The sequence below is a fragment of the Eumetopias jubatus genome, unplaced genomic scaffold, assembly GCF_037043125.1.
Source record: "Eumetopias jubatus isolate StellerSeaLion01/CBP00866 unplaced genomic scaffold, mEumJub1_p1.0 scaffold_1, whole genome shotgun sequence".
NCBI classification, from domain to species: domain Eukaryota; kingdom Metazoa; phylum Chordata; class Mammalia; order Carnivora; family Otariidae; genus Eumetopias; species Eumetopias jubatus.
In genome coordinates, this window is record NW_028274807.1 from 193790399 (window position 1) to 193817503 (window position 27105).

Consider the following 27105-nt stretch of genomic DNA (forward strand, 5'->3'; position numbering starts at 1 on the left):
CGCTGATCTCTTCTAGGGTTATTCATGAGGCTGTCAGAGGAGCATTCCAGGTAGAGGGAAGAGTAAAGGCAATAGCCTTTGATAGAGGCTGTTTGGTTTAAGATGGCTTCTGTCACATGTCTGGTGGTTGGTGTTGGGTTTTGGATGGGTCTCTCCTCTCATGGTCTGTTATCCTCAAATAGGGTAGCTTGAGCTTCTTCATATCAAGAGGGCTAAAGTGTAGCTCCAGGTATGGTTTCCTCTATCCTTTTGGGTGGTTCTTTCCCTGGCCATAGGCAGTTTCTTCACACGCATGTGAAGATTAATAGCTGAATACTCAAGGGGGACCCTCTGAAGCTCTCTGCCCATGAACTCCAGTTGATTTTCCTTCTTCAGACTCCTAGCTTCATCTCCTCAAATCCATATATCTTTGCCTGGGATTCTCCTCCCTCTGCTGCAGTCTGGACGTTGTCACCAGGCAGTAGGCTGTGGAGTTATAGTGCTCATCATATTTGGGTTTTATCTCTCAGGATCACTGTTCTTGAAACCATTGTTTCACATATATTGTTAGGTTTGTTAGTTGTTTCAGGAAAGGAAGTTGTTCTGTCTCTGTAACTCCATCTTGGCTGGAAGAAGTCTCAAGAGGATAAAAGTAGAAGTGGCAAGGTGTCTTGACGCCTAGGCTTGGAACTCACGGATATCACCTCTGAATTCTATTAGTCAAAACAAGCCCAGGACCAGCCCAGATTCAAAGGGTGGAGATATAAACTGGACTTGATAGGAGCAGTAGCAAAGTCATATTGCAAAGGGGCATGTGGAAAGGGATGGGAGCAGTGCTTGAAGCCCTGTTTACAAACATTCTGTCCTGTTGTGTGGGCAGGTAGGGTAATTATAAGATGATAGCTATCATTTGTCAAGCTGCTGCTATGAACCAGACCTTGTATGAAGCACTTTACACACAGTGCATCTAAGATTTTTTATTTATTTACTTATTTGAGAGAGAGAGAGAGAGGACATGAGCAGGGGGAAGGAACAGAGGGAGAGGGAGAAGCAGACTCCCCGCTAAGCAGGGAGAACAATGTGGGGATTGATCCCAGGACACTGAGATCATGACCTGAGCTGAAGGCAGATGCTTAACTGACTGAGCCACCCAGGTGCCCCCACACAGGGCATCTAAACTGAATAACATTGTGAAGTGTTTTGAATGTTGCTTAACATTGTTCACATATAGAACAAGTGTAACATTGTAAAGCTCATTTTCTGGATGAGGAAACTGCCACTCTTCAGGGGTTAAGTGATTTGCTTGAGGTTATACCTAGGATGTGTGACTTCCATGCCTGTGTGATATCATGCCCGTGTTTTAAATCTATCTTTTACTTTCACCTTTTCTATGCCCTGAAGTTTTAGGTATATTTCTTATAAGTAAATGCAGCAACATTAAAAAGAATACAAACAGATGATTTCTATCCTCTAGGTGGTAAGTTTATTCCATTTACATTTGTTGTAATTACTGATATATTTGGATTTATTTCTACTGTTTATTTTGTGCTTCCTATTTACCCTGCCTTTTCTAGGCTTATTTCCTCTTTTTTGATTATATTTTCTTTATTCTCCTTTCCTACAGATTTGAAAGTTGTAACTCTTTATTCTTTAGCTATTCCCCTTCAAATTTTAACATATCCACTTGCATTTGTCTAAAGTTTATCTATTTAACTAATGTTTTCTAAAAACAAACAAAAGCCCCCCCAAAAAACAAAAAATAAAAAAACTATGATGAATTTAGAACATTTTAACACTAACCATTTGCTTCTCATCTTATGTGTTTTTATTTTTATATCCCTCTGGGGATATGATAGTATTGTACTTTCCTGTTTCTTTGAAATTAGACATGGCCATGTGACTGGCTTTGGCCTGTGAAGTATGAGAAACAGGAAGCTTAAAGAACCAGTGTACAATTCACTATGTGACCTGTGGTAGTTGTTGAAGAAGGTTTTGAGGTCACGTCCTTCAGGGGCTACAATGGGTCAAGTCCCCAACTAACCCCTGAAAGATATTTAGCATGAGTGGAAATAGACATTTATTGTTTTAAGCCACAGAGATTTGGGGATCGTACCATAACATACAGTGATCACCTGATGGATAAACTCCTGATTCTCCAAGTTAGTTGTCATCATTATTATTGTCTTATATAGTTAATGCTTATTTAGAATTACAACACCATATTTATTTGCTTGCCTTTCTTTCATTCATATTAACTCTTCCTTCTGGATTCATTTTTCTTTTTTCTTGAAGTACATATTCTAGAAATATCTTTAAAGTTAGCAGTGCACTGGTAAGTGTTTAACAACTGGTTCCCTGTGGGGCAAAAAAGGCTGATCTTTAATGTTTGCTAATTTCCATGGTGTGAATACTCCCACCAAGCTCAATTCAAGTTATCAGCTTGTTGTCAACTGACTCAAAATTCCTGAAAATTTGGCTCTTATGAGCCAGTATGAGCACACTGTTATTTCAGGTAGCTTATGTTAGTGGTAAACTGTTTTGTCTGGAGGTAATCTTTATTTCATCCTCATTCTTGAATGGCAGATTAACTGGGAATAAAATTCTAAGGTTGAGAGATACTTTCTTTTAGCACTTGCAAGCTATTATTGTTGAAATAATATTGTTGCTTCCTTGAGAAGTCCATTGTTATTGTACATGGTTCTTTTGTAGTTAATCTGTTCCTTTTCTCTGGTTGCTTTTAAAATCTCCTCTGTGTATTTAGCATTTTGTAGTTTTACTTTGCTGTGCTGAGGCATGAGTTTAATTTTACTTATCCATTTTGCTCCCCTTAATCTTTAATGAGTTTTAGAGATTTTTTAGACATTCTCTCATTGAATATCATTTGATTTCTGGCATTCCCTGTGGTCTGGGTTGAGAGACTGTTCCTTCAGAGCACTTTTGTGTTTGGTTTTGCCAGGTATCATTGGCATTTTTGGGATCATTTTTATATATAATTTTATTTCTCTCTTTGGATGTTCTCAGATCTTTAGGCACTATAAAATGAATCCCAAATTAAAATGAAGGTAGATCCTTGGAGAAACTAGTTTTATCTTCTCCTGAGCCCAGAGTTCGGGCTATCATCTTTCTGCATCCACCATTTTCACTGATTTGGTTTTATGGAAAGGTCTAGCCCTAACTTGCTTAGAGCCTGTTCTGACCCACTTCCAAGGCTATTAACCTAAGCTACCTCCCTCTGCCCCAGTCTAGTCTCTTGGTAGCCAAACCCTCAGCTCCTCCCACCTATCTGATTTTTAGTTTTCCTTTTTGTTTTGGTCCTTGAGGATCTCTCTTACTTTCATGCATGCTCATCTGTGCATACAAAGGGATATCGTTGTATTTTCTGAGCATTTCCGCGTGATTGTAGTTATCTATTTGCCATATTGCTAGAAACCAAAGTGCGGGTTACATTCTGGGCCCTCACTGTCCTCTATTTCCCTTGGATTATTCCAATACATTTCTCATTGTTTCTCTGCCTCTAATTGCCCATCCTTTCACGCTGTCTTCCAGGTCTAAAATACCCTCTCCCTATTTTTCTACCAAACTTTAGTTTGGTCTACCCTGTATAAAATTAACACCCTATCACCTTGTTTATGTTTTATTAATCTGTGTAGCACTGTTTCCTGATATGCTATACTTTTGTTTATTGATTGTCTCCCTTATGAGACCCTAAGTTCCACAAGATCAGGCACTCTCCCTTTTGCTCATATCCCCAGTGCTTAGGATTGTGCCTGGCATGTAGTAGATATTCAGTAGATATTTTTTGAACAAATGAATGAAATATAAATTATTAGTACAAATAAAAGTTGTATATTAATTTCCAGATAGTTTTATTTTAAGCTATCATTAAAAGTAAACAAAGAAATTTCCCATTTTTATAAAACTCAGACCTCTCAGAATGCATTCATAAGCCCAGTTTGCAATGTGCAGTACTAAACACTACATTTACATCACTCTCTGCTTTATGAAGTCCCCATCATTTCTGTGGCATTTGGGTCCTTTTCTGATGAGTGTTACCACCTTTGTAGCTGCCTCCCGCCACTCTTGATCTTATATTTGGCTCTTAAACTCCATATTCTTTTCCCACCCAACATGTCATGATTTTTTTCACACTTCTATGCCTTTGGCTAAACTCTATATTCTTTTCCCACCTAACATGTCATGATTTTTTCACACTTCTACGGCTTTGACCATGCCCTTCACCTTGCCTGGAATACCTTTCCTTTTTGCCCTTAGGAAATTCTTTGTTCTAGGCCCCACTCAAAGTTTGCATCCTCTTTGGATGTTGGAGTTGTTGCTTGTGCACAGACCAGATTGATGCCTCCTTCCTCTCTGCTGCCTCAGCACATTGCACATGCTTCCTTATGTTCACATTCCTTTCTCTTGTGATTATTGGTCTTCACATTAGTCACTTTCTCTTGACTAAGAGCATCCCAAGGCCAAGGACGATGTCTCATGCTTTTGCTGTCCTTATATACTTCAAAGTGCTTAGATACTATGAGCTGAGTGAATGTTGCCTGGGAGTGGTTATGGCAGAAATGAATGACTAGTTTATACTTTCAAACTCTCTGAGTGACCTCAAATGAAAAAATTCGTTGTAGCATAATGGTTGTGTGATAGGGGGTTTGATGGGAGATTGTGTCATATCCTTAATAAAGCTTCTTTCAAAAAAAGGAAAAAAACCTTCTTTCTGAGGAAGTAAGCAAATGTTATCTGACCTAGAGTTCATTGAATGGGTTTCTAAATAACGTTTAAAGATATATGCCAGCATAATATGGTTTTATTAATACAAATCATAACATTAAGAGAAGTTGTTTATTGAATTCATAGACTATAATAAGCTATATATCTATTTATAAGTATATTTTTATATATTCCTATATGTAAGCTTACTCATAACTATAATTGTATCATCCTCATTTTACAGTAGAAGAAATTGAGGGCATATAATTTGCCAGGGTTTAAATAGTATAGACAAATAGTGGTAGAACCAATTCTTGCTTGAGTATAGGACTCAGCTCTTAACTAGACTCCCATGCTGTATTTTAGCAATTCCTATAATAACAGAGTTTTCTTTGCCCCTTTAAAAGGTGATTGAAAAGTTTATTTAAAGGAATAAATGGGGGCGGAGGCTCTTCATAGACTGTAAACTGTAAACTCATCCTAGGTTTATTTTTTCTTCCTTTATAAAACCATAAAGCCTGTTTGTAATTCTTTCCACTCTTATTTGCCTTTGAATTTTTAAACTAAAGAAAGAAAACCTTCAAAGATACAGCAAAAGACTCCACTCATTTTGTGGGCCCCTGGCTCCATTGGTTTTGTATGTTCCACAGTTAAGGACCCAAATGATGGTGAGAGGGACAATCATGTTTTAAATAGTGTTACAGATGTAGGACCCAAGAGGGCTGTTGGCCTCCCTGTAGCTTGCCGAGGGCCCTGGTATGTTGAAATTTATGTAAACCAGGACTAATAGTTCATCTCATTAGGAAAAATGGCAGTAGGACCTAGAGTTACTAAGGTATTACATTAGGGCTTGCTTCAATTTAAATTCTTCTTCCATTCAATAATGCTTTTGTTCCGGGCACCAGCAGTGTCTGTGCTGTTAGATACTTTCTTTATATCCCTGTTGGACTTGATAGGTTAGCTCTGTTCCAGATTCAAATTTGAAAGCCATTTTTTCCCTCCTTTCCTGACTTTAAAAGTCTCAAATGAATTATAAAAGAAAATAAATATCCAGGGATGAAAAAAGCAGTTTGCAGTCCTTGTTTAAAAATACTTTTTACTGTTCTTTTGGAGAAAACTCTATTCTCTTCACTGGTTTAAAGATTTGAGAAAGAATCTTAAAGCATATGAAATGTATCTATATGCTCATGAATGCATATATGGGTTTTTGAGTCTTTGCTAAGGAAAACTCTTATTCTTAATAATATATACAAAATTATCCAGATAAAATAAAAATAATCTCAAATTGATATTACTGAGGATTGGTATCAAGGGATCTTATTTCTCAGCCATATAACATGTTCTTCCAGTGATGGTATCTGCAAAAGAACTGTTCCTTCTTTCTGGTTTTTGCTTTGTCTTGCCCAACAATAGCATGGATCTCCCGAGACTTATCATTATCTTTTCCAGGTTTCTGAGTGGCCACCTTCATTCTTGACATTTATCTCACATACTTTTTTTGGGGAAAAAAAATTCCTCTAAACCCTTTTCAAAGTCTTTAAGCTCTCAGGTGGAAGAATGCTAAAACTTTCAAAATTTGCTAAAGGTGTTCTTTAAGAAGTCCTTTCAGAGAGAAGAGTTACTTCATCCTGGTTGGAATTAATCATTTGTCCCAACTCCTGAAGTCTTGGAGCCACTGGGGTGTGGACTGTGGTTACAGCAGCTGTACCATCGGTGGTGTGTGGTGGAAGAGATGTGTCTGGGCCAACGATGTTTGACTCCAGTGTGGAAATCTGGCTCGTGGCAGCTGTTACACATACCCTGACACTAATTATGTGGTAACAGAATCCTTTTGCAGTTCAGTGACCAAATAAAACTGGTGCATGGGGCTAGAAGGGAAAGACCCGGACACAGCAGTGTGCTAAGAGTTTGGTGTCTGGGCTTTATAACTAGCAGTGCTGCCATCTCTGCTGTGGCTTCAGGTGACAAGAGGTCCCCCTCTTTGGGCCTAAGTTTATCCTCCTATAAAAAGTAATAGAGATGATTATCTTTCTGATCCCTTTCATCACCAATATTCAGTGATTTCTGTTGTTCAATATTTGCTGTGTCTTTAAAATGCATATACCAGCTTGTAGAAAATCGTGGGTGGTTCTTTCAAAGTATTTTATTTGCTATTAAAAGGTTAACATCCAAAGTGGCCAAGTTCCTCTGGTTTAAAGGATTTTTTTTTGTATATGATACAGGCAAACATAATTTTACATTTTTCCCCTACTCTACTTTCATTTCTTTCCATTGCGTTTTGGGAGGGTTTGCAATCTGGGTTTGTATACTCATAACAGTGGCTTTTAAAAATGATGGCTTCCTGTGGGCTGAAGTAGGACTTGCTAAGTATCTGATATGCATTATCTGTTTAACCTTATCAGGGTTTTGTGAGAAGTTTGTATTTTTAGCAGCTTTTAAAAGAGCTGGAAACTGAGACCTACAAAACAGAAGTAACCTGTTAGTGTCATACAGGCCTCCCAAGGCTGTGGGAACCTGCAACTAGTGTGTGATCAGATCAACTCCACAGCTACTGAGTGATCAAGCTGGAGATCAGCCCAAGGCCTCTGACATCAAAGAGAGGGTTTTCAATTGGAGGTATTATTCTCAATAAAAATTTTAGGACTTTCACTATCAAATTAATTATTTTTTTAGTTCTAAAGTCTTGTTAATCTCTAATTCTCTTTAAATTTTCCAGTATTTGTTGCTGGATATCAGAAGTTGAACTTGCATGGTTATGTCTTTCACCTGAGTCTTGAATATATTGCTCTTTTGGAATCCGTTACCCTGAATAAACATAACCATAGCATAGCACTTTTATATTTTTCATATGTTGCTTCTTTTAAAATCTTTAATTACAACAGCAATTGTAGTAGATTCTTCTTGGGATCTCCATTCACCTTTAAAGAAATCTCCTTCCCCTTGGAGTAGTTCCTGGTGGCAGGGTCATCTGCCACAGCTCATTGATCCATGGTGGATACCTGGCTCATGCCAGGACAGTTCTATCTTCTGTCCTGGGTCTTTACAGTTTTGATCAAGGAGTTGTTGAAACCAAGTTACAAACCTTTCATAAACGTTCCTTCTGTGTCCTGCTTCCTTCTTTCCCTGGGTTTTGCTTTTTACAATTACTGCTTTGATACAGGGAGATACCCTGATAGCTTCCTTTTTTTTTTTTTTTTTTTTTGGCTTAAGACAGGTCAAGTCAATTTCTGTTGCTTGCAACTCAAAGAATATTAACTAACCTAGCAGTGATGAGTATATGACCTGTGTCTTAGTCCATTAAGGCTGCTATAAAAAAAAATATCATAGCCTGCCTGGCTTATAAACAACCAACATTTATTTCTCACAATTCTGGAGTCTGGAGTCCAAGATGAAGGTGCTGGCAGATTTGGTGTCTAATGAGGGCCTACTTCCTAGCTCATAGAGAGCTGTTTTCTCACTGTGTCCTCATGGTGGAAGGGGCAAGACAGTTCTCTGGGGTTTCTTTAATAAGAGCATCATTCCCATTCCTGAGGTCTCCACTCTCATGACTTAATCACCTCTTAAAGGTACCACCTTCAAATACCATCACAGTGGGGACTGGGTTTCAACATATGAATTTTGGGGAGACATAAACATTTAGTCTATAGCAGTAGGCATTCAAAAATTATTCTTGGAAAAAATGTTTGCTAAATGAAAATGGGAAATACAAAGAAAGGCATTTTTTTTAGTGAGATTTTTTAGAAGGTTTATTTAGTTATTTTAGAGAGAGAGAGAGAGAGAGGGCAAGTGAGCATTAGTTGGGAGAGGAGGAGAGGGGGAGAAAGAGGGAGAGAATCCCAAGGCAACTCTTCACTGAGTGTGAAGCCTGACATGGGGCTTGATCCCATGACCCCGAGATCATGACCTGAGCCGAAATCAAGAGTCAGATGCTTAACTGACTGAGCCACCCAGGTGCCCCAAGAAAAGCATCCTTCATGCTCCCACCTTCTATCACTTTTAATAGCTTGACTGTGGTATAACTCATGTGTCATAAAATTCACCCTTTAAGAGTATGCAATTGAGTCGATTTTAGTATATACATTTAAAACACTTTTATCACTTCCAAAAGAAACCTCATGTTCTTTAGCAGTCATTCCCCATCCTCCTATCCCTAGCAATGATCATTATGATGTATTTTTTTCTAGTTTTTTTTTCCTTGTCTAGTCATACTACTTTCCTATGGTATGTTGGCCATTTTTTGTTTGTGGGTTATGGAATATTCATTCATTCTCTCTCTCTCTCTATGCACACACACACACACATACTTTTTACATATATATTTGTATTATATGTGAAATATTAAAGACCATAGACATTGTCTGGATACAGTAGGTATCTCACCTTCACACCAGAGAAAGAAATGAAGGTCCAGACTTCTGGACCTGATAAAATGGAAATACTTAGAGAATTTGAGTGATTAGGCTACGTGGGAAGCAGTATATTCACATTTTCTCTATAGTGTTCAGGTTATAATATGAAAAAGAAGATTCATCTCAGACTCCTCATGGCTTCCCCAGTCATTTAAAATTCCACCAAGAGCATAGACATGCGTACAGAAATGCTATTTAAAACTAAAAATGAATAAAACAGTTAATTATAAAGCCTAGTTCTGTCATTTCAGATGGACTCTGAAAAGTTTCCCTTAAATCCTTTTAAATAATAACCGTAAATAACAGTACAGAATTACAATTCAGATACTATGTATCTCTTAAAAATAAACAGTATATATAGCAATATATATTATTTATAATATATAACTGCATATTTTATGTATATAATAAAATATATTACATATATAATGTTTATTTATTTATATTTAAGCTGGCAGGATTTCTTTTTTGACTTGGAGAGGACACTTAGTATGTATGTCTGTCAAATAACACATAGCTCAATAATGGTTGAATGAATGAACAAACCCCGCTTTGTCTGCTTTATCTAGTAATGTCTTATATTGGGGAGCACTACTCATAGTTTACTCAGATTTTATGAATCACACAACGTTTTCAGAATACTTCTTAGGGCTCTACCACAGTACTCTTTTCATGATGTTTTCCTTCCCCATCTTTCTATTACCAAATGATCATTTCATAAAGCAATAGTAAGGCTGAAATTTTTTTGTTTTTTGAAGTTTAGAGAAGTGCTTCTCAAACCTTTATGTGCTTCAGATTACCTGTGGTCTTGTTAAAAAATGCAGATTCTGATACTGCAGGGCTGAGGTGAGACCTGAGATTCCACCTTCCTTATAAGATGCTGATGCTGCTGGTCCAAGGACCACATTCTGAATTTTGTGGAGGTCACTTATCCCCCTTCCCAGGAGTTACACAAGAAGCAGAGAGAAGCAGGAGAGTAAAGTATTTAGGAAAAAATCTCTGCTCATGAACATTTTGAATAGAAAGGACTATAGTTTGGCTGAGGGAACCGTGTGGCTCAGAGTAGGGAAAAATTAGTAGTTCAGTTCATGCCACTCAGCTATTTGAAATGATAGTCATTTAAGTCAAACCGCTTACCTGTTTTAAAAATATTTAGATGGTTAGCAATTTTGTTAAATAAACATGTTGTGGGGTGAAGAGGTGACAGAGAAGGAAATTATAATCAAGATATTAAAATGGCATTTACATTAAAGATTTGCTAAGCAATTAAAATGAAAAAACTGTCCTCTAATTGTGTGTGGCTATTAATAATAGAAAAGTTCCAATTTTAACCATCGTTTCCATGATTACATGTTTTGGGTTGCTTCTGTAGACAAGCTTAAAAAATACCAATATTTCTTAAACTTGTTTTTTTATTCATTCATTCATTCCTATAACAGGTTGAGTGATGTCAACAGCAGGGGATGCCACTGTCCTATAGTTGCTTACGTATTACTGGCTACTAGTAGGGAAAAAAACCCTGACTTTCAAAACAGAAATGTTGTTATTCCCGAGAGCCCCTTCTAAAGTTATTTATAGACCAGTTAATGGGAAATCAATTTTAGCCATCTTTAAGTTGGTCTTAAAACAACTGTTTCCTGTTTCCCTTATTTAAAAAATGCCAAAGTGCTTAGCATTTTGTTTCCCACTGTTGCATTTATTTGATGGTCAAAAATTTATGTACATTATACTCATTTCTTTTCCCTGCCCAAATGGGAGGAAGGAGAGAAATTTTAATTCTGGGCCTCTAGCCACCACCACTGTGTCAATAGTAGTAACAGTGAACATTTACTGAGCATTCATTATGTGCCAGGCCCGGTGCTTTATGCTTTATGGAAACCTGTTCACTTACATGAGGAACATCTCACGTGGTCTTTGTGTGAACCCTGTACATTGGTTACAGTTATTATTTCCTGTTTATGGATGAATAATTCAATGCTCAAAGTACTTAAGTAATTTGTCCAAGGTGACATAGGCTATAATAGGTAGATCCAGGATTCAAAACCCAGCTCATCACCACTGTTCTTGGAAGCCCAGACAAATTTACTGATTTCCCCCAGATCATATAATTGGTTAGTAGCAAAGCTGGAATTAGAACGTATATCCTTAGCTCTCAGCTCAGTACAATATTCCAATACTGTGCCACTTTATAGTATTGTTCTGTAATGAGAACCAGAACTCCTTGCTTACAAAAGCAACTGCCAAGAGATCTTTTCCATCTATACTCTTCCTAGTGTTCCGTATCTTGGCAAAATGACACGTTATCGCCCAAAGTGGGTTCTGCAGTTATCACTGACATCTCTGTGTGGGGATCCCAGGATCCTGGTGCATTGGTACTTTTAAAAATTGCCTATCAGTATTATTCTCTATTAGCTATGTGTGCTTATTCTGTCTACGCTAAAGGAGAAAGCCTAGGACCGTATGTCTAAATATTAATCTTTTTATACCTTTCTCAAGTAGAGCAACTTTTCCGCAGCACACTGGGGGCCACATGTTTTAACCGGCGTCTGCTGTTTGTCTTTTCACACACATGACACAGTCTGTGGAAGGTTTGAAGCCATGAGGAGTGCTGTACATCCTGCACATGGGATTATGGAAACAGGGATCAGAGAACCTGCCCTTAAAATTTGATTAGAGACAAACTCAAAAATGATAAATAGGAAAATAAAGTCACAGGAGAAGCAGAGCAGGCCAAGTTGTCTGCAAAGAGATTCCGTTTTCTTTGAAAGAGTTATGTTAAGCCCTTGCTTGAGAAGGAGTATGGATTTATTAAAAAAAAGTTCAAGACTTTTGGATATAAGCCAATTCATATTTTTATATAGCTAAGAGACTTTTTTCATAGAAATGAAACCTTAAACTGCTTTATAGTACAAAACTTTATCATTTTTTTGTTTTTTCCCCATAGTGTGGAAAAGAGCTTAAGGTCACAAATTTTTTCAAATTTGCCAGGAACTCATATTTTCCATGTTTGGGGATAAGACACAGTAGATTCTAAACATCTGGCTAGTCCCTATTTAAATAATTGTGTGTTCCATGCACATCATACATATATAATTATATTTTCATTCTATTTACCTTTTTGTGTTTTAGACATTCTGAAATCTGGATTAGATTCTGACTCCAGTAGCCATTGGAAGTCATTCTTCTGAATGTTGGCTAAGGCAACGTATATATCCTCCGGCCCCCCCCCCCCCATATAAACGCAAGTACAGCTTAGTTTCTCATATTTTTATTGTCTACTTTTTTTTTTCCTCAAGATTAAGTGACTATGGGAGCTTGTAAGAGTTGTGCAAAATGAAGTTCTCTATATTTTTTATAGCAGGGGCGACTTTAGAATTGGCTGGAGGAAACCTCAGTTTTAGACACTGGCCCATATCTGCTAACAATGTGATTGCAGTCAAATCCCTTAAGCCAGCCCAATTTATCCTCTTGTAAAGTGGACATAGTGCTGGCAGCGTCAGAGCAGTCTTGTCAGATGAGTGAGTTGGTGGACGTGAGGCATTTTGAGTTTTGGAGGAAAGAACAGGACAGAGTAGTCTGAGGTCAAGGACACCCCTTCCCTCCCCACTCGCCCCACACTCTCCCACCCCTAGTCTAAGTACAGCAAAGCAAAGAGGAATGGAAACCTATTCGCTCTCACAGTGTTCCCCTGTGCCGACCATCTGGTGAGACAATTTCCCTTCTGGTCCTCTCATCTTTCTGTCCATATTTCACTGTTTATCGAATACCTATTATGTGCTAGATTTGGGGGTATAATGCAAATTTGGCCCAGAATGTGCCCTTGAAAAGCTCACTTTCTTTCTATCAATCTTTCTCTTTCTTGGAGATTTTCCTTACTTTCTTGTAAGCACAGCAATGCTTTGAAAGATATATTTGCTTTTATCTAGCTGTTGTGTAGTGGGAGGGCTTTTATTAGGAAAACATAGCCTGCCATAATGACGGAAACAGAAGTCATTATGACTTCCTTGATTGTCTGAGACTTGGAAACAATTGGACAGACTAATCTTTTTAAGCTCCCATTCTGTTTACCTGTTTTTTTTTTTTTAAAGGACGGACCAATGATTTTAAACTTTTGTTTTCCTTTTGTGGACTGGAGATGGGGATAGTCTTTACTATCCAGGACAGATTTCAAAGTATGCAATTAAATATCAAGGGGAAAAGGTTAAAAAGAACTGGGTTGAAGGCCAGGTATCAGGATCACAATGCATTCTCTTTGCACTCCTAGCAGAGTGACTATGAAGAGTAGTCCGGATGACATTGTGACACCTGCTTTGCTTCTCTCCGTGGTGTCCTCAGTGGAAGGCTGTGGAGAAGGGATTTGCCTTTTGAGCTTTGATTCTTTGAGAACAACTGGAGAATGATCCCAGAATTAGGGTAGGGAGTAAAAAGCTTTCTGAATGCCCATCCACTCACAGACTCATTTTTGTACTTAAAGGGAATTAGTGGTTTTGCCACCTGTTGCCCTTGTGCCGTTAAGTGCTAAGTTGACAGCAGTTTGACTGGGACCCAGGTATGAGTTTGGATCACCTGGTGATGTTTTTCCCAGTGCAGGTGGACATTGGAAGGGTTTCCCTCTTCAGATATTCAGTAGAATGGAAGTCACACAAAGAAGGGTTGAGGCTTTGGGAAGCTGAGACCACAATGATGACTGGGAGTTTCCAAAGAGATGGCCCTAGAATACAACCTTATAGGTTGTTGGTTTGTAGGTAGGTACCTGATGTAGGTAACATACTGAAATGAATGCTCTTGACTATTGATCCAGTAGGGTTTGGGTGACTGCCTTAAAAGAAATGTGCTTTCATGGTTGAGAAGGGGGAGGTGATTCAATCTGAAGTAACTGAATAACCTAGGAAGGGCAGAATTGAAAACTCTGCATTGTTTTTCTTCCTTTTTGGCCCTTAGAGAAGTTATTTGGCTTTGCTAGAGATTTCATTTGTATTGTATCTGAATCTTTCAGAGCTAGTTTTTATTGAGCTTGTACTCTAATAGCCAATTTTAATTAGCTAACAGTCTAATTTCAAAGATGTAGAAAGGAAGTCTCAGTATATTAATCTTGGAATGTCCCATGCTATTTAACTACTGGGGGGGGGTGGACCCAGTGAGTAAGTGAAATGATTTAGGTTATTTCTCAGCCTCCCTGTAGGAGGTACCACTGCCATTTCCTAAGTTGTTAAGTAGAGAGACATCCCCTTTTGGTCTACTCTTAGGGTTATTAGAATTTATATAAGGATGGAGTTCAGGATCCTAGAAACCAAGATTCCATGCTCCCAGAAACTGAAATTCTGGCTTTGGCAATGGGATCACTCTTTTGGGTCTGTCATTTAACCTGTGTGATCTGATTTTCTCATATGTAAAATGAGTTTAACAGGCTAACCTTTAAGGTCTCTTTGAGCTCTAAGAGTTCTGATTCCATGTCATCAGTGTGTCAAGTGGATTATGTCTTTCAGAATATGTTTTTTTTTTTTTTTGCTGTTGTCAAGGCAGCATATCCTAGCCTATCCTGACTGATGTAAGTGATTACTCTGTACTTGGAACTTTCTACAGCTAGATGTGTATTAACTCATTTAATTTTTCACAACAATCTAACAATCTTATGTGTTAGGAATTATTACTCTCCTTCCCCCTTTTACAAATGAGGAAACTGAGATGCAGAGAGGATATTCTTTTCAGTAGATCATTTATTACAAGTGGTTTTATATATTATTTTATTTTATTTTTTTAAAGATTTTATTTATTTATTTGAGAGAGAGAATGAGATAGAGAGAGAGAGCGCACGAGAGGGAAGAGGGTCAGAGGGAGAAGCAGACTCCCTGCTGAGCAGGGAGCCCGATGCGGGACTTGATCCCTGGACTCCAGGATCATGACCTGAGCCGAAGGCAGTCACTTAACCGACTGAGCCACCCAGGCGCCCACAAGTGGTTTTATATTTTAAAATAGAAATCGCCTGTGTTAAATATCTAACTAGAAATGGCTATCTGGTAAATGAATTTTGAAACTTGATTGATTTGAATTTCTTAAAAGTAGAACAGACAGATAGATGGAGAGGTTGCTTCAGATCTCCTCCCCATCCTCCAGTATATGATGCAGAAAGATGATGAGGACTCTTTAAGGTACATGCCTTTTGCTCAAGAATTCCTTTTCAGGAACAGATCTATGCTTAATTTTGAATATTTTAAAAGAGAATGAAAACTAAATGACATGTGAATTTGAGAAAGTTTTGAACACTAAATTTTAGGTTGATTATCAGATTGTGTTTGGTCATGCTGAAGTTATTTAGTTACTAATAAAATGGCTACCTAGAAAGTAGATTTTGCTTATTAATAAATGTAAAACCTGGAAGCATCTATCATGACAACCTCTGAATGAGGAACAGCCTAGATGGCTAACTTTAAATTATAAGAATTGTTGTAACTGTCATAATTGCCTGCCTGTCTCCTCTCACAATTTCTACCCCCTGCCCTACATTCTTTTTTTCCAGAATCCTGAAGTAGTTGTGCCAATTCAGAGGCTAGATGGTATAGTGGTTTGAGCAGGGGAGTTGGTATCAGACAGCCTTGATGAACATCTGGCTGGGCCACTTACCTAGGTGGATGACCTGGAGCAAGTTACTTAACCACTTTGCATCTCCATTTTCTCATCCATTAAGTGGAGATCTTAAACAGTGGCTACTTCACAGGTGGTTGTGAGGATTAAAAAAGCTTAGAACATTGTGTGGCGTGTGGTCAACACTATCCAGATTTTTGCTATTACTGTTCCTTAATAGGTCTGGTCTGTCTTTGCTTCTGGGTTTTTATACTTTCTCTTCTCTTTCCATCATTCTTCATGGCTGGCTCTCAATTGCTCTTCAAGATGCAGCTAAATGGTGGCTCTTTAGGATGTTTTCCCACATGTCTCCAGCCTGGGTGACATCATCTCTGAATTTCTAGCCACCTGGCTATGACTTCTGTTATAACCCTTGTAACATAGTAAAGCTACTATCAGTTTACTTATCTACATGGACCATGAACATGGATCTTTCTTGCTTTCTTTCTTTTTATATTTCGTGAGTATAAGGGAGATACTGGGTAAATGTATATTGAATGAATAAATGGACCAATTTTCCCTTCATTTCTCTCTCCCTTCTTCCTTCTTCCTTCCCTCTTATTCTTCTCTTCTACTTTCTTTCCTTCTTCCTTCCTTTCTACCAAACTTCTTCTCTTCCTTCACTCTCAAACCTGGCCCTTGATGCATTTTCTTAGTTATTCTTCACAGGAACTCTGTGAGATAAGCATTATGATGATCCCCATTTTGCAGGTGTGGAAACAGAAGATCAGAGTGATAGGCAACTTGCCCATCCAACCCCTTACAGAGTTGTCTTCCAACGTTGCTGTCTCTGCTCAAAGCATTTTGGCAGTTTTTCCTTGGAATTCCCTTTTGGCCAGTCTATGAACCACATAAGAAAACCAATCAGTTTTGGTCACTCTCAGAAAGGATGATTTCCAGTCTGATCATCCCAATTCATGTTTGTTTCCAAATAAACCTACATCATCTCATAAATCTGTTTTGTGCTGGTCTCAGTCTATCAAAAACCAGTATTGTCGTTGGATTAACCCTCGTGGTTCTTAGTATGACTGCAAGATGCCCTCCAGCAATAACCATCAAGAAACTTTGAAAAAAAATAGAGGTTTATCATTTAAAGAACCTGGAAATTGCACAGCAGAGTTGGGGCCATACAGTGAGGTCATCAGTAGAGAGTGCGTGGGCCTGGTTCTGCTTTTATTGGGGTCAAGGGTGGGGGCCTAGGGTTTTGTGGGCTCATTCTTTATTGGTTAATTTAAAACATAAGAGGAGAGATTTAATGTGTGGGAAGAGAAGAAACAAGTGGCTCAAAACGTCGGCGATTGAAATCAATCAAGACCTCTAAAACAAAGGAGACTCAGTTGGGGCAGGCAGTCTGTCTCTTACGTAGTTGTGTGGTTGATAATGTGTTTATTCGAGGTAGCCATCATTGAAGTGGATGCCTCTTTAAAGTGGATGCCTTGGCAGTCAGATCTTAAGTCAGGCACTTTCATTGCAAAAAAGAAAGAAAACAATTGTCAGGGCTTATGCAAGGATGCCCACTCTTGCCACTTTTATTCAACGTATTATTAGAACTCCTAGCCACAATAATTAGGCAATAAAAAGAAATAAAAGGCATCCAAATTGGTAAGGAGGGGGTAAAACTGTCACCATTTGCAGATGACATGATATTATATATAGAAAAAAAGAAAAACCTGTTAGAACTAATAAATGAATTCAGTAAAGTTGCAGGATATAAAATTAACATGCAGAAATCAGTTGCTTTTCTATACAGTAATTATCAGAAAGAGAAATTAAGAGAATAATTCCATTTATAATTGCATCAAAAATAATAAAATATCTAGGAATAAATTTAATCAAGGAGGTGAAAGTCCTGTATTCTGAAAACTGTAAGACATTAATGAAAGATATTTCAGATGACACCAGCAAATGGAAAGATATGCAATGCTTATGGATTGGAAGAATTAATATTGTTAAATTAATATTGTTAAATTAATATTGTTCAAATGTCCATACCCAAAGCAATCTATACAGATTCAGTGCAATCTCCATCACAATACCAATGACATTTTTCACAGAACTAGAGCAAAGAATCCTAAAATTGGTGTGGAATCACAGAAGACCCCAATTAGCCAAAACAGTCTTGAGAAAGAACAAAGCAGGAGGTATCATACTTCCTGATTTCAAGCTATACTGCAAAGCTATAGTAATTAAAACTATATGCTACTGGGGCGCCTGGGTGGCTCAGTTGGTTGGGTGACTGCCTTCGGCTCAGGTCGTGATCCTGGAGTCCTGGGATTGAGTCCCGCATCAGGCTCCCTGCTCAGCAGTGAGTCTGCTTCTCCCTCGGACCCTCCCCCCTCTCATGCTCTCTCTCTCTCTCTCTTTCTCTCTCTATCTCATTCTCTCTCTAAAATAAATAAATAAAATCTTTAAAAAAAAACTGTATGGTACTTACATGGAAACAGACACATAGATTAATGGAAGAGAATAGAGTCTGGAAATAAACCCATACATATATGGTCAGCTAATCTATTCCAAAGGAGGCAAGAATATAAAATGGGGAAGAGACAGACTCTTCAATAAATGATGCTGGGAAAACTGGACAGCTACATGCTAGAGTGAAACTAGACCACTATCTTACACCATATATAAAAATAAATTCAAAATGGATTAAAAACTTGAATGTAAGGCCTAAAATCATAAAACTCTTAGAAGAAAACATAGGCAATAAGCTCTTTGACATCAGTCTTAGCAATATTTTTCCATTCAGTCTCCTCCAGCAAGGGCAACAAAAGCTTAAATAAACAAATGGGATTGCATCACAATAGAAAGCTTTTCACAGCAAAAGAGACCAGCAGCAAAATGAAAAGGCAACCTACTGCATGAGAGAAAATATTTGCAAATCATATATCTGCTAGGGGATTAATATCAAAATATATAACTTTTACATAAATTACTAGCAAAAAGACAACCTGATTGAAAAATGGGCAGAGGACATGAATAAACATTTTTCTAAGGAAGACATACAGATGGTCAATAGCACATGAAAAGATGCTCAACATTGCTGATTGTTAGAGAAATGCAAATCAAAACCACATTGAGATATCACCTCACACCTGTCAGACTGGCTATTATCAAAAAGATGAAAAAAATAACAAGTGTTGTTGAGGATATGGAGAAAAAGGAACTCTTCTACTCTCTTGGTGGGAATGTAAATTGGTGCAACCACTATGGGAAACAGTATGGAGGTTCTTCAATTTAATCCTTTTGTATGTAGGTGTCCAATTTTCCCAACACCACTTATTGAAGAGTCTGTTTTTTCCCCCTTTTAAATTCTTGCCTCCTTTGTCATAGATTAGTTGACCATATAAGCATGGGTTTATTTCTGAACTTTCTATCCTGTTCAGTTGATCTATATGGCTAATTTTATGCCAGTACCATACTATTTTGATTATTATAGCTTTGTAGTATACCTTGACATCTGGGATTGTGAAACTTCCAGTTTTGTTTATCTTTCTCAAGATTGCTTTGGCTTTTTGAGGTCTTTTGTGATTCCACACAAATTTTGAATAATTTGTTCTAGTTCTGAGAAAAAGTACTATTGGTATTTTGATAGGGATTGCACTGAATCTAGATTGCCATGGGTAGAATGGACATTTTAACAATATTAATCCTGGGACGCCTGGGTGGCTTAGTTAAGTGTCCAACTCTTGATTTTGGCTCAGGTCATGATCTCAGGTTTGTGAGATCGAGCCCTGTGTCAGGCTCCACACTGGGTGTGGAGCCTGCTTAAGATTCTCTCACTCTCCCTCTCTAAAACAAACAAATAAACAAACAATATTAATTCTTCCAATCCATGGGCATGGAATATCTATTTGTGTTGTCTTCAGTTTCTTTCATCAGTGTCTTATAGTTTTCAGTGTAGAGATCTTTAACTTCCTTGGTTAAATTTATTCCTAGGTATTTTATTCTTCTTTGTGAAATTGTAAATGGGATTGTTTTCTTAATTTCTCTTTCTTCTATTTCATTATTAGCCTGAAGAAATGCAACAGATTTCTTTCTTTTTTGGGAGGGGGAGAGAGAGAGAGAGAGAGAGTGAGGAGGGTCGTGGGGGGAGAGGCAAAGGGAGAGGGAGAGAGAGAATCTTAAGCAGGCTCCACGCCCAGCACAGTGCCTGATGTGGGGTTCGATCTCACGACCCTGAGATCATGACCTGAGCCAAATCAAGAGTCAGATGCTTAACCAACTGAGCCACCCAGACACCCCACAACAGATTTCTTTATATTAATTTTGTATCCTGCACCTTCTTTTGGAATGATGAAACTGTTCTAAAATGTATTGTGTGGATGGTTGCACAACTCTGTGAATGCAAAAAACCACTGAATTTTACACTTTACAGGAGTGAATTTTGTTTATAAAATTCATAATTACCATCATTAAATACATACCAGGTGCTCACTCCCAGTCACTGTCCTGTGAGGCATTGTGGCACATGGATGAGAAGGAGAATACTTGTTCTTTGTGCTCTGGGAATGTCTCAATGGGTGTTCTTAAATGGAAAGATGAAATAGATCCACAAATAGTTTAATCAAGATGTTGCAATACTCAGTGCTAATCTCTGGGCATAGACCACACTCAGAAAGATCTCAACACCTCTGGGTGCCAGCTTTAGGAATTCAGAAAGATTTCGAAATGTGGACTGCTCCAATATTTATGTAACTTAGACATAGTATTATTTATGGCTTACAGTACTGTGAGGTACCTGGGGGCAGGAGCTATGCCTTGTGTTCATTTTGATTCCCTTGCTTAGCGTGTGTCTGGTCTATTGGCTGGTGATTGAATTTCGCAGTGTCCTGGTTTGTTCCTAGGACAAAAATGCCTTCAAACTTATGGCTGCCTATTCTGACCAGGCTGAGGGTTGGCCCTGTGGCGAAGGTGTTGCAGAATTCACCAACTGTCCTCGTGCAACTGTTTCTTTTCTCATAACCGGTAACTATTTTGTTTCTTTGGTGTTTTCACTCTGATTTTGGTTCAAATGGTGACTTGGAATAATATGTGGGTACTTCTGGAGTGTTGTGCTTTCTTTCCTGGTAGTATACTGAAGACTTTGGGTTCCTGGGTCAGTGAGATTTAGGAAAACAAAAGGTGGAATTAACCTCACTTTCTTCTTTTTTTTTTTTTCTTTTGATCATATTTATCAAACAGCAGTGCTATAGATTTTGTGTAGCTTATGGGTCTTTGCTGTAATAAGAAATTGTTTTTCTTTTTTCTTTTTTTTTTCTCTGTGAAGGTACTTTATGTTGATTCTTTCTGTTAAATATCCTTTGCTTGCACTGGACTTTTCTTTGTGTTGATTTTTTGCTTCATTTTTTTTTTTCCATTTCCCATGCTGTTCAGTTACTGGATGCCAGAAGAACCAAGGTTTGTCCACTCTTTGCGGCTTGTTTGTTTTGCTCTGCACAGCCTCACCTCCTTGTGTTTGTGTCTGTCCCTGTCTGCATTTGTTCCCTTTTGCTTGCAGATGCAGTAATCCTGTTTACTAAACTTGTTCACAGCTTTATTTGTAAAAAATAAAGTCTTCGTTTGTGTCTACTTGTAGTGGATGCTATTATTTTCATTTTTTTAAATGGAAATGCATTTATCATGGAAAATAATGGATAGTAGAATAAAGAACACCTTAGGAAACAAGGAATACTGAGTCTGGAGCATTGCAGGCGTAAAGAAGGTGTGTTTGTGAGACTTTCCCTTCTAACCCTTTCCACTTCCTCAATTGAAACTCTGTAGATGTATAATTTCCCTCGTGACTGACACTAATATATTGTTTCTGTGTATGTGTACATTTCTCTTCTCCTAAGACATTCAGAAAGCATCATTGAATTAATTCCCCCCTCTCCATGTGCTGTCCCATGCTTCTGAAGTCACCCTGGAGGACTTCACGGCTGGCCCTCTGGACCTACCTCATGATTAACATCCCATCTTCATAGTGTGGTAGTAGCAAATAGCGCTTGGCATCTCCATTGACTTTTTCCCCTTTTTTCTCCTCTCCTGCTCCATCTTTCTCATCACAGCACCTGCAGTTGACAATCCAAGCCCTTCAGGATGAGCTTCGGACCCAGAGAGACCTCAATCACCTCCTGCAGCAAGAGAGTGGCAACCGTGGAGCTGAGCACTTCACCATTGAGCTGACTGAGGAGAACTTCCGGCGGCTCCAAGCTGAGCATGACAGACAAGCTAAGGAGCTGTTCCTCTTAAGGAAGACCTTAGAGGAAATGGAGCTGAGAATTGAAACACAGAAACAGACCCTCAACGCCCGAGACGAGTCGATTAAAAAGCTTCTTGAGATGTTGCAAAGTAAAGGTTTGCCTTCTAAAAGTCTCGAGGATGACAATGAACGGACACGGCGGATGGCAGAGGCTGAGTCTCAAGTCAGCCACTTAGAAGTGATTTTAGACCAGAAAGAGAAGGAAAACATACATCTTAGAGAGGTAAGGACATTCACTCTATTTCCCCAAAGCCATATTTTACAAGTTAAAATATGTTACCAAGTTATTTTCACAGGTTGGAAGATTGCAGCCTTAACAAAATTTCCTGGCATCCGTTTTATAATCTTCCTGTCTGCTTATCACCTTTAAGCTGGAATTTTGCATTAGTTTTTTTTTCTCTGCTCACTACACATGTGTTCCATCGTTACTCGACATGTATTGGGGATCCAGGTACGTGCGGCACCTGCCAGCTCTAAGGTGGTTTACAATTGCTTTCCCACACATGGCCATAATTTCAGGGTTTTTTAAGTACAATACTAAGTTTTAGATGTTTATCAAATACATCTCTCTAAAGGAGCAAAACAAATAGATGATTAGCAAAACAATGAATCTAGATATTTTTATGGCTGAATTGGGACAGCATTTGCAGAAAATAAAGCATATGGATATTTCTGGGAAGAATGGTAAAATGTGCAGACAAATTTTGAACATTCAGGTTTAAGATAATCCTTGTCTGCATTTTCTTTTGTCTAGGACAAACTGTCCCAGGTTTTCTGAGTATGCATTTTGCACTTAGTGGATTAAATCATTTGAGGTCCTTCAGAGGCACTCCAGCCTGCCACCACTATTGAATATTGGGGTGCTCAGATATCTGAGGATATGTAGTTGGATAGAGTTTAGAAAAAATGTGGGTGACAGCCAAGCTTTGAAATTTTTACAGCAGTTCCTTGCTGCTATGGTGGATGTGGATCTCAAAAGTACCATGTAGGCAAAATGCTGAGGGAGACACAGATCTCACAGAAAAATAAGAAACAATAAAATGGCATTAAATATATTTTAAAAATATTCTATCACAATAAATAAAAATTCCAAAAGATATTTGCTTTCAGACCAAATTAAATTTCTTGGCATTATATGCCTTTTCGGATGGGCAGTTCTTGTGAGTCATTTTTTGGGTTGTTCAGAAAACATGGCTCCCATGTTGGGGCTTGCTAATGCAGATGCTCCCAGGAGCATCTTAGAACATTTGAATAGACTTTTGTATCTTTAGACTTAATGTCCTTCATGCTTATTCTCCCTTGATTTATTTTCATGAGACATTGACAACATGCTTGGGAAACTACATGGCTTGGTTTTAGATGGAGATGCTTAAAGAGATGTTTTGTTGGGACTGGGTCTTCCGATCCATATTCCAAGAGGCTGAATGTCATGGTTAGGCTTCTAATGATTTGTACTTGTTTGAAATCATACCCTTGTCTAAATCCATGTCCTTGAGTACAGACTGAACCTAGTGACTTGATTCTAAACAATAGAATATGCTGAAGGTAATGGGATGCCAATGTGACTTCCATGATTAGGTTATATAAGACTGTTATTTCCATCTTGTAAGCAGACTATTGTGTTCTCAACTTGCCTGCTTTGATGAAGCAAGCTGCCATGTGAGAGAGGCTCATGTGGCAAGGGACTGAGGGTAGCCTCTAGTCAACACCCAGTGAGGAGCTGAGACCCCCACTCAAACAGCCACAAAGAACTGAAAATTGCCAACAACCACTTAGTGTGCTTGGAAGTGGATCCTTTCCCAGTGCAACCTTCAGATAAGATGACAGGCCCTGGGCTGACACCTTGATTGCAGCTTTGTGAGACACTGTGAAGCAAAGGACCCAGCTAAGCTGTGCCTGGATTCCTGACCCACAGAAACTGTGAGATAATAAATGTGTGCTGTTTTAAGCTGCTGAATTTAGGGGTAATTGGTTACACAACAATAAATAACCAATAGAGTGGAGCATAAACTAATCTCTTCCTGCTTTACTCCCTAGACTTTACATTTAGTTTACAGAAGAGAAGAAATAACTACTGTCAGTAATCACTTGCCTGTAAAGCAGCTGTGGATTTTGAAATTTTGGTTGTGTTATCTTAGAACTGGCTGGAGATTGCCATAGTTGAAAAAAGTTGCTGCTTTATTTTGGGTGCCAAGGGATCAAGTTGCATGTACAGCCGGGCAGTGATGCCAGAGAAACCTCCATCTGCAGTGTTGACCTTGACTTCATGTTGGGGTCTTGTGGTTGGGGCAGAGTCACTCTTTTTCTGTTACTAGATTCTGCTCATTGGTAGCACTAAGTAGATGGTGCCTTAATACTGTTGTGTGGATGCCTCCACTTAAATGAATGTAAACAAAATTCAATTTGTGTTTTACAAGATTAGTTTGCCCTCACAGTGTTCTGGCATGGAAATAGATCATGTTCAGAGCCTTAACCATCAGTCTGAGAGCCCACAGAGAGTGGTACAGAAAATTCAGCCCAACACATCCAGCTAGTGTCCTTGAGCATCAGGTGAAATCAGTGGATTGCCTTTTTCTTGGCTTATCAAGAAGGTGCGTGTGGAAAAGGTGTCTTTTTAAACTTAACTCAACAAAAAGACTTGGAGGCCTGAAAGGACATTCCCCAAGAGAAGGATTGTACTGGGTTCTGAGAGCCATTTGTTACATTTTCAGGAATTTTGTGAACCTGCTTTTAAACTATTGATAACTTGGAATTAGTCATGGTAGGAATATTTACACCATGGAAATCAGCAAATGCTACCCCCAGGGCCTACGCCCCTGCCACCCCATCCCTAAAGCCCATTTACCAACACATCTCTGAATAAATGCCATGAAATGTTTACCCACAATACAGCAAGAAAAGGCAAGTTAAATAGTGCAAGAATTATGAGTGCCTTAACCACTCATCATTCCTTAGAAGTTTAAATAACAGCATCTGTATAGATGCTTATGTTTCAAACACTTCAAAGAATGCTCTCATTGATTCATATTTAACTCTCACAACTACCTCGTGCATTCAGTTATCCATCCATTCAATGAGCACTTACTGAGGATCTGTTTTGGGATAAAGCAATCATAACTAATAAAGTTTGACTTGATCGTGCTTATATTCTGTGGGGATGACACATAATTTAATAGTTAAACAGAGAAGTATCATGAAGAAAAGAAGATGATGAAGAACTAGTGCCTTGGGTGGGGCCAAGTTGATATTGGGTGATCAGGGAAGGCCTCTTGGAGGGGGTGATATTGTGAACTGAGACCTGAATGACAAGAAGGAACCAGCCATGTGAAGCTCTCAGAAGACTGTTCCAGTCATGTGGAAAGACCCATGCCTGGGAGGTAGGTGCTATTATTTGGCCCATTTTACCTGGGGAAACTGAGGAACAGGTGACACTAAGAAACTTGCTCAGCTTCCCAGTGGTGAAGCTGGCATTCGAATTGGGCTGACTCCAGAGTTTCAGCCATTAAACCATTTCACGAAATCCCTTTTCTAGAGGAATCTTTCCCAAAATGTGCTCTTCAGAACAGCCATTCTGTGGGATGCTGATAATGTGCTATGAGAGAAAAAGGGCTGCAGGGCCAAATGAGCTTGGGAAAATGCTGGATTCTGTAGAGTTTACTGTAGGACTTCTCAGACTCCTTATTATGCAAGTGTGCATCAGTCATTCCCAGGAAGGGGAAGGTTCTTAAGCTTATTTAACTTGCTTTTGTCTTGCCACACTGGTGTTCTTTGTAAAACACTTTGGAAAAAAGCTATGCTAGAAAATAAAAAGTGTGCTTTTAGCTTGTGACCTGCAAAATATGTAAAAATATACAAATAGTTGTTTCCCATGGCCAAGTAGCTGGGTAATTTCCTCCGTTAGTTATTCTAGAAGGCAAAGTTTATTATAAGCTGTTTCCATATTCTCTACTGAGTTTTAGAATGTTCTTCTGTCAGGGTATTTTTTTTTTTTTTACATTTTAGTGGAAAAATGTGGCTGACTGCTTTTGGTATTAAAGGAGTAAGAATAGCCCAGCTTGAATGAAGAAGTAGCCTGACCTCTGTTAATTTAAATGAATCTAAAACAGAATTTAAAATGTACTTGAGGTTTTAAGTTCAGTGTGTTCTGGTTTCTTTTTCATTTTGCACGGTTCAACCTGGTTTGGGGCTAGATGGCATAATACTGGAGAATGGAGTACTAGTGGTTTTATGATTCATTCTCAGGCAGAGGTGTTGGGCCTCATATAAACCCCATCTCCTGGAATACTGGTCTTGTTTAGCCTATTGTTTGAGGAGATTTTGAGTTGGCAGGAGTTGCACATGGGGAGGGTTGGGTTGCTTTAGTATCTTGTTATCTTTTGGTGGTCTGGAAAAGGCTGAGGGCGAAACCACTTCTTTGCCTGGCAGGAAACAACAACAAAAAGACTATGATCTCAACTTATTTGCAAGACCAAAACCATTGCCCAAGAACTACAACTGATGTGCTAATGTGAGCCAAAGTGTTGGCTGAAATACAGCATTACTCACTCGTGTCGTGGGATGCTTTTGGATACAGGTTGATTTGATAAGACATTATTGGATGTGGTAATAGTTTACCTTGTTCTCTAGCTTTTTCTGCACAGAACATATTATTTCCTGTAAAGGTTTTGGTAATCAAGTACCCCAAATACTATTGATTTCATTAAAGAAAAAGTGGGTTTATATGCCAGATTCTTTTATATTCAATTCACTCTCCTTAATATTTCCTTGGCTGGTCCTTAGAAGAGAATCAGGGATCTCAGGACTCATTGCACTGTAGGATGTTTAAAGGGAAGGGTATATGTTCTGCTGACATGTCTGTTGATTCCCTGTGCTAATCCCTTTGGGCAGCTTGCCCATCTTTGGTAGCAAGGGCTGAAGAGCAATCAAGTCATTGGGGGCCACAATTGCTACTCACCCAGGAGACTGGGACTGGGCTTCCCAACATGCTGCAGTTAGGGCAGGGAGGAGGAGGGTAAGGCAACATGAATTCTTGCTTTCCTCATTTATTTACCCAGGTTGTTCCTGAGACAGTGGGAGACCCATCAAGGCAGAGTCTGTGACCTAGAAGTTCTTGAGCTCATAAACCTTTTACTGATG

At 38.6% G+C, this 27105-nt stretch overlaps 1 protein-coding gene across 2 annotated transcripts in view; it reads left to right on the plus strand.

The window, feature by feature from the left end:
* ERC2 (ELKS/RAB6-interacting/CAST family member 2) overlaps window positions 1–27105 on the plus strand; it is a 936802-nt gene that overhangs the window by 127113 nt on the left and 782584 nt on the right. Inside the window, exons 2-3 of one of the 2 annotated variants that reach the window (XM_088022015.1) lie at window positions 21105–21128; window positions 21776–22192. In XM_088022015.1, the coding sequence (XP_087878141.1) occupies window positions 21105–21128; window positions 21776–22192 (441 nt within the window). The remainder of the gene's footprint in view (window positions 1–21104; window positions 21129–21775; window positions 22193–27105) is intronic. The other variant, XM_088022017.1, reaches the window with a different exon arrangement.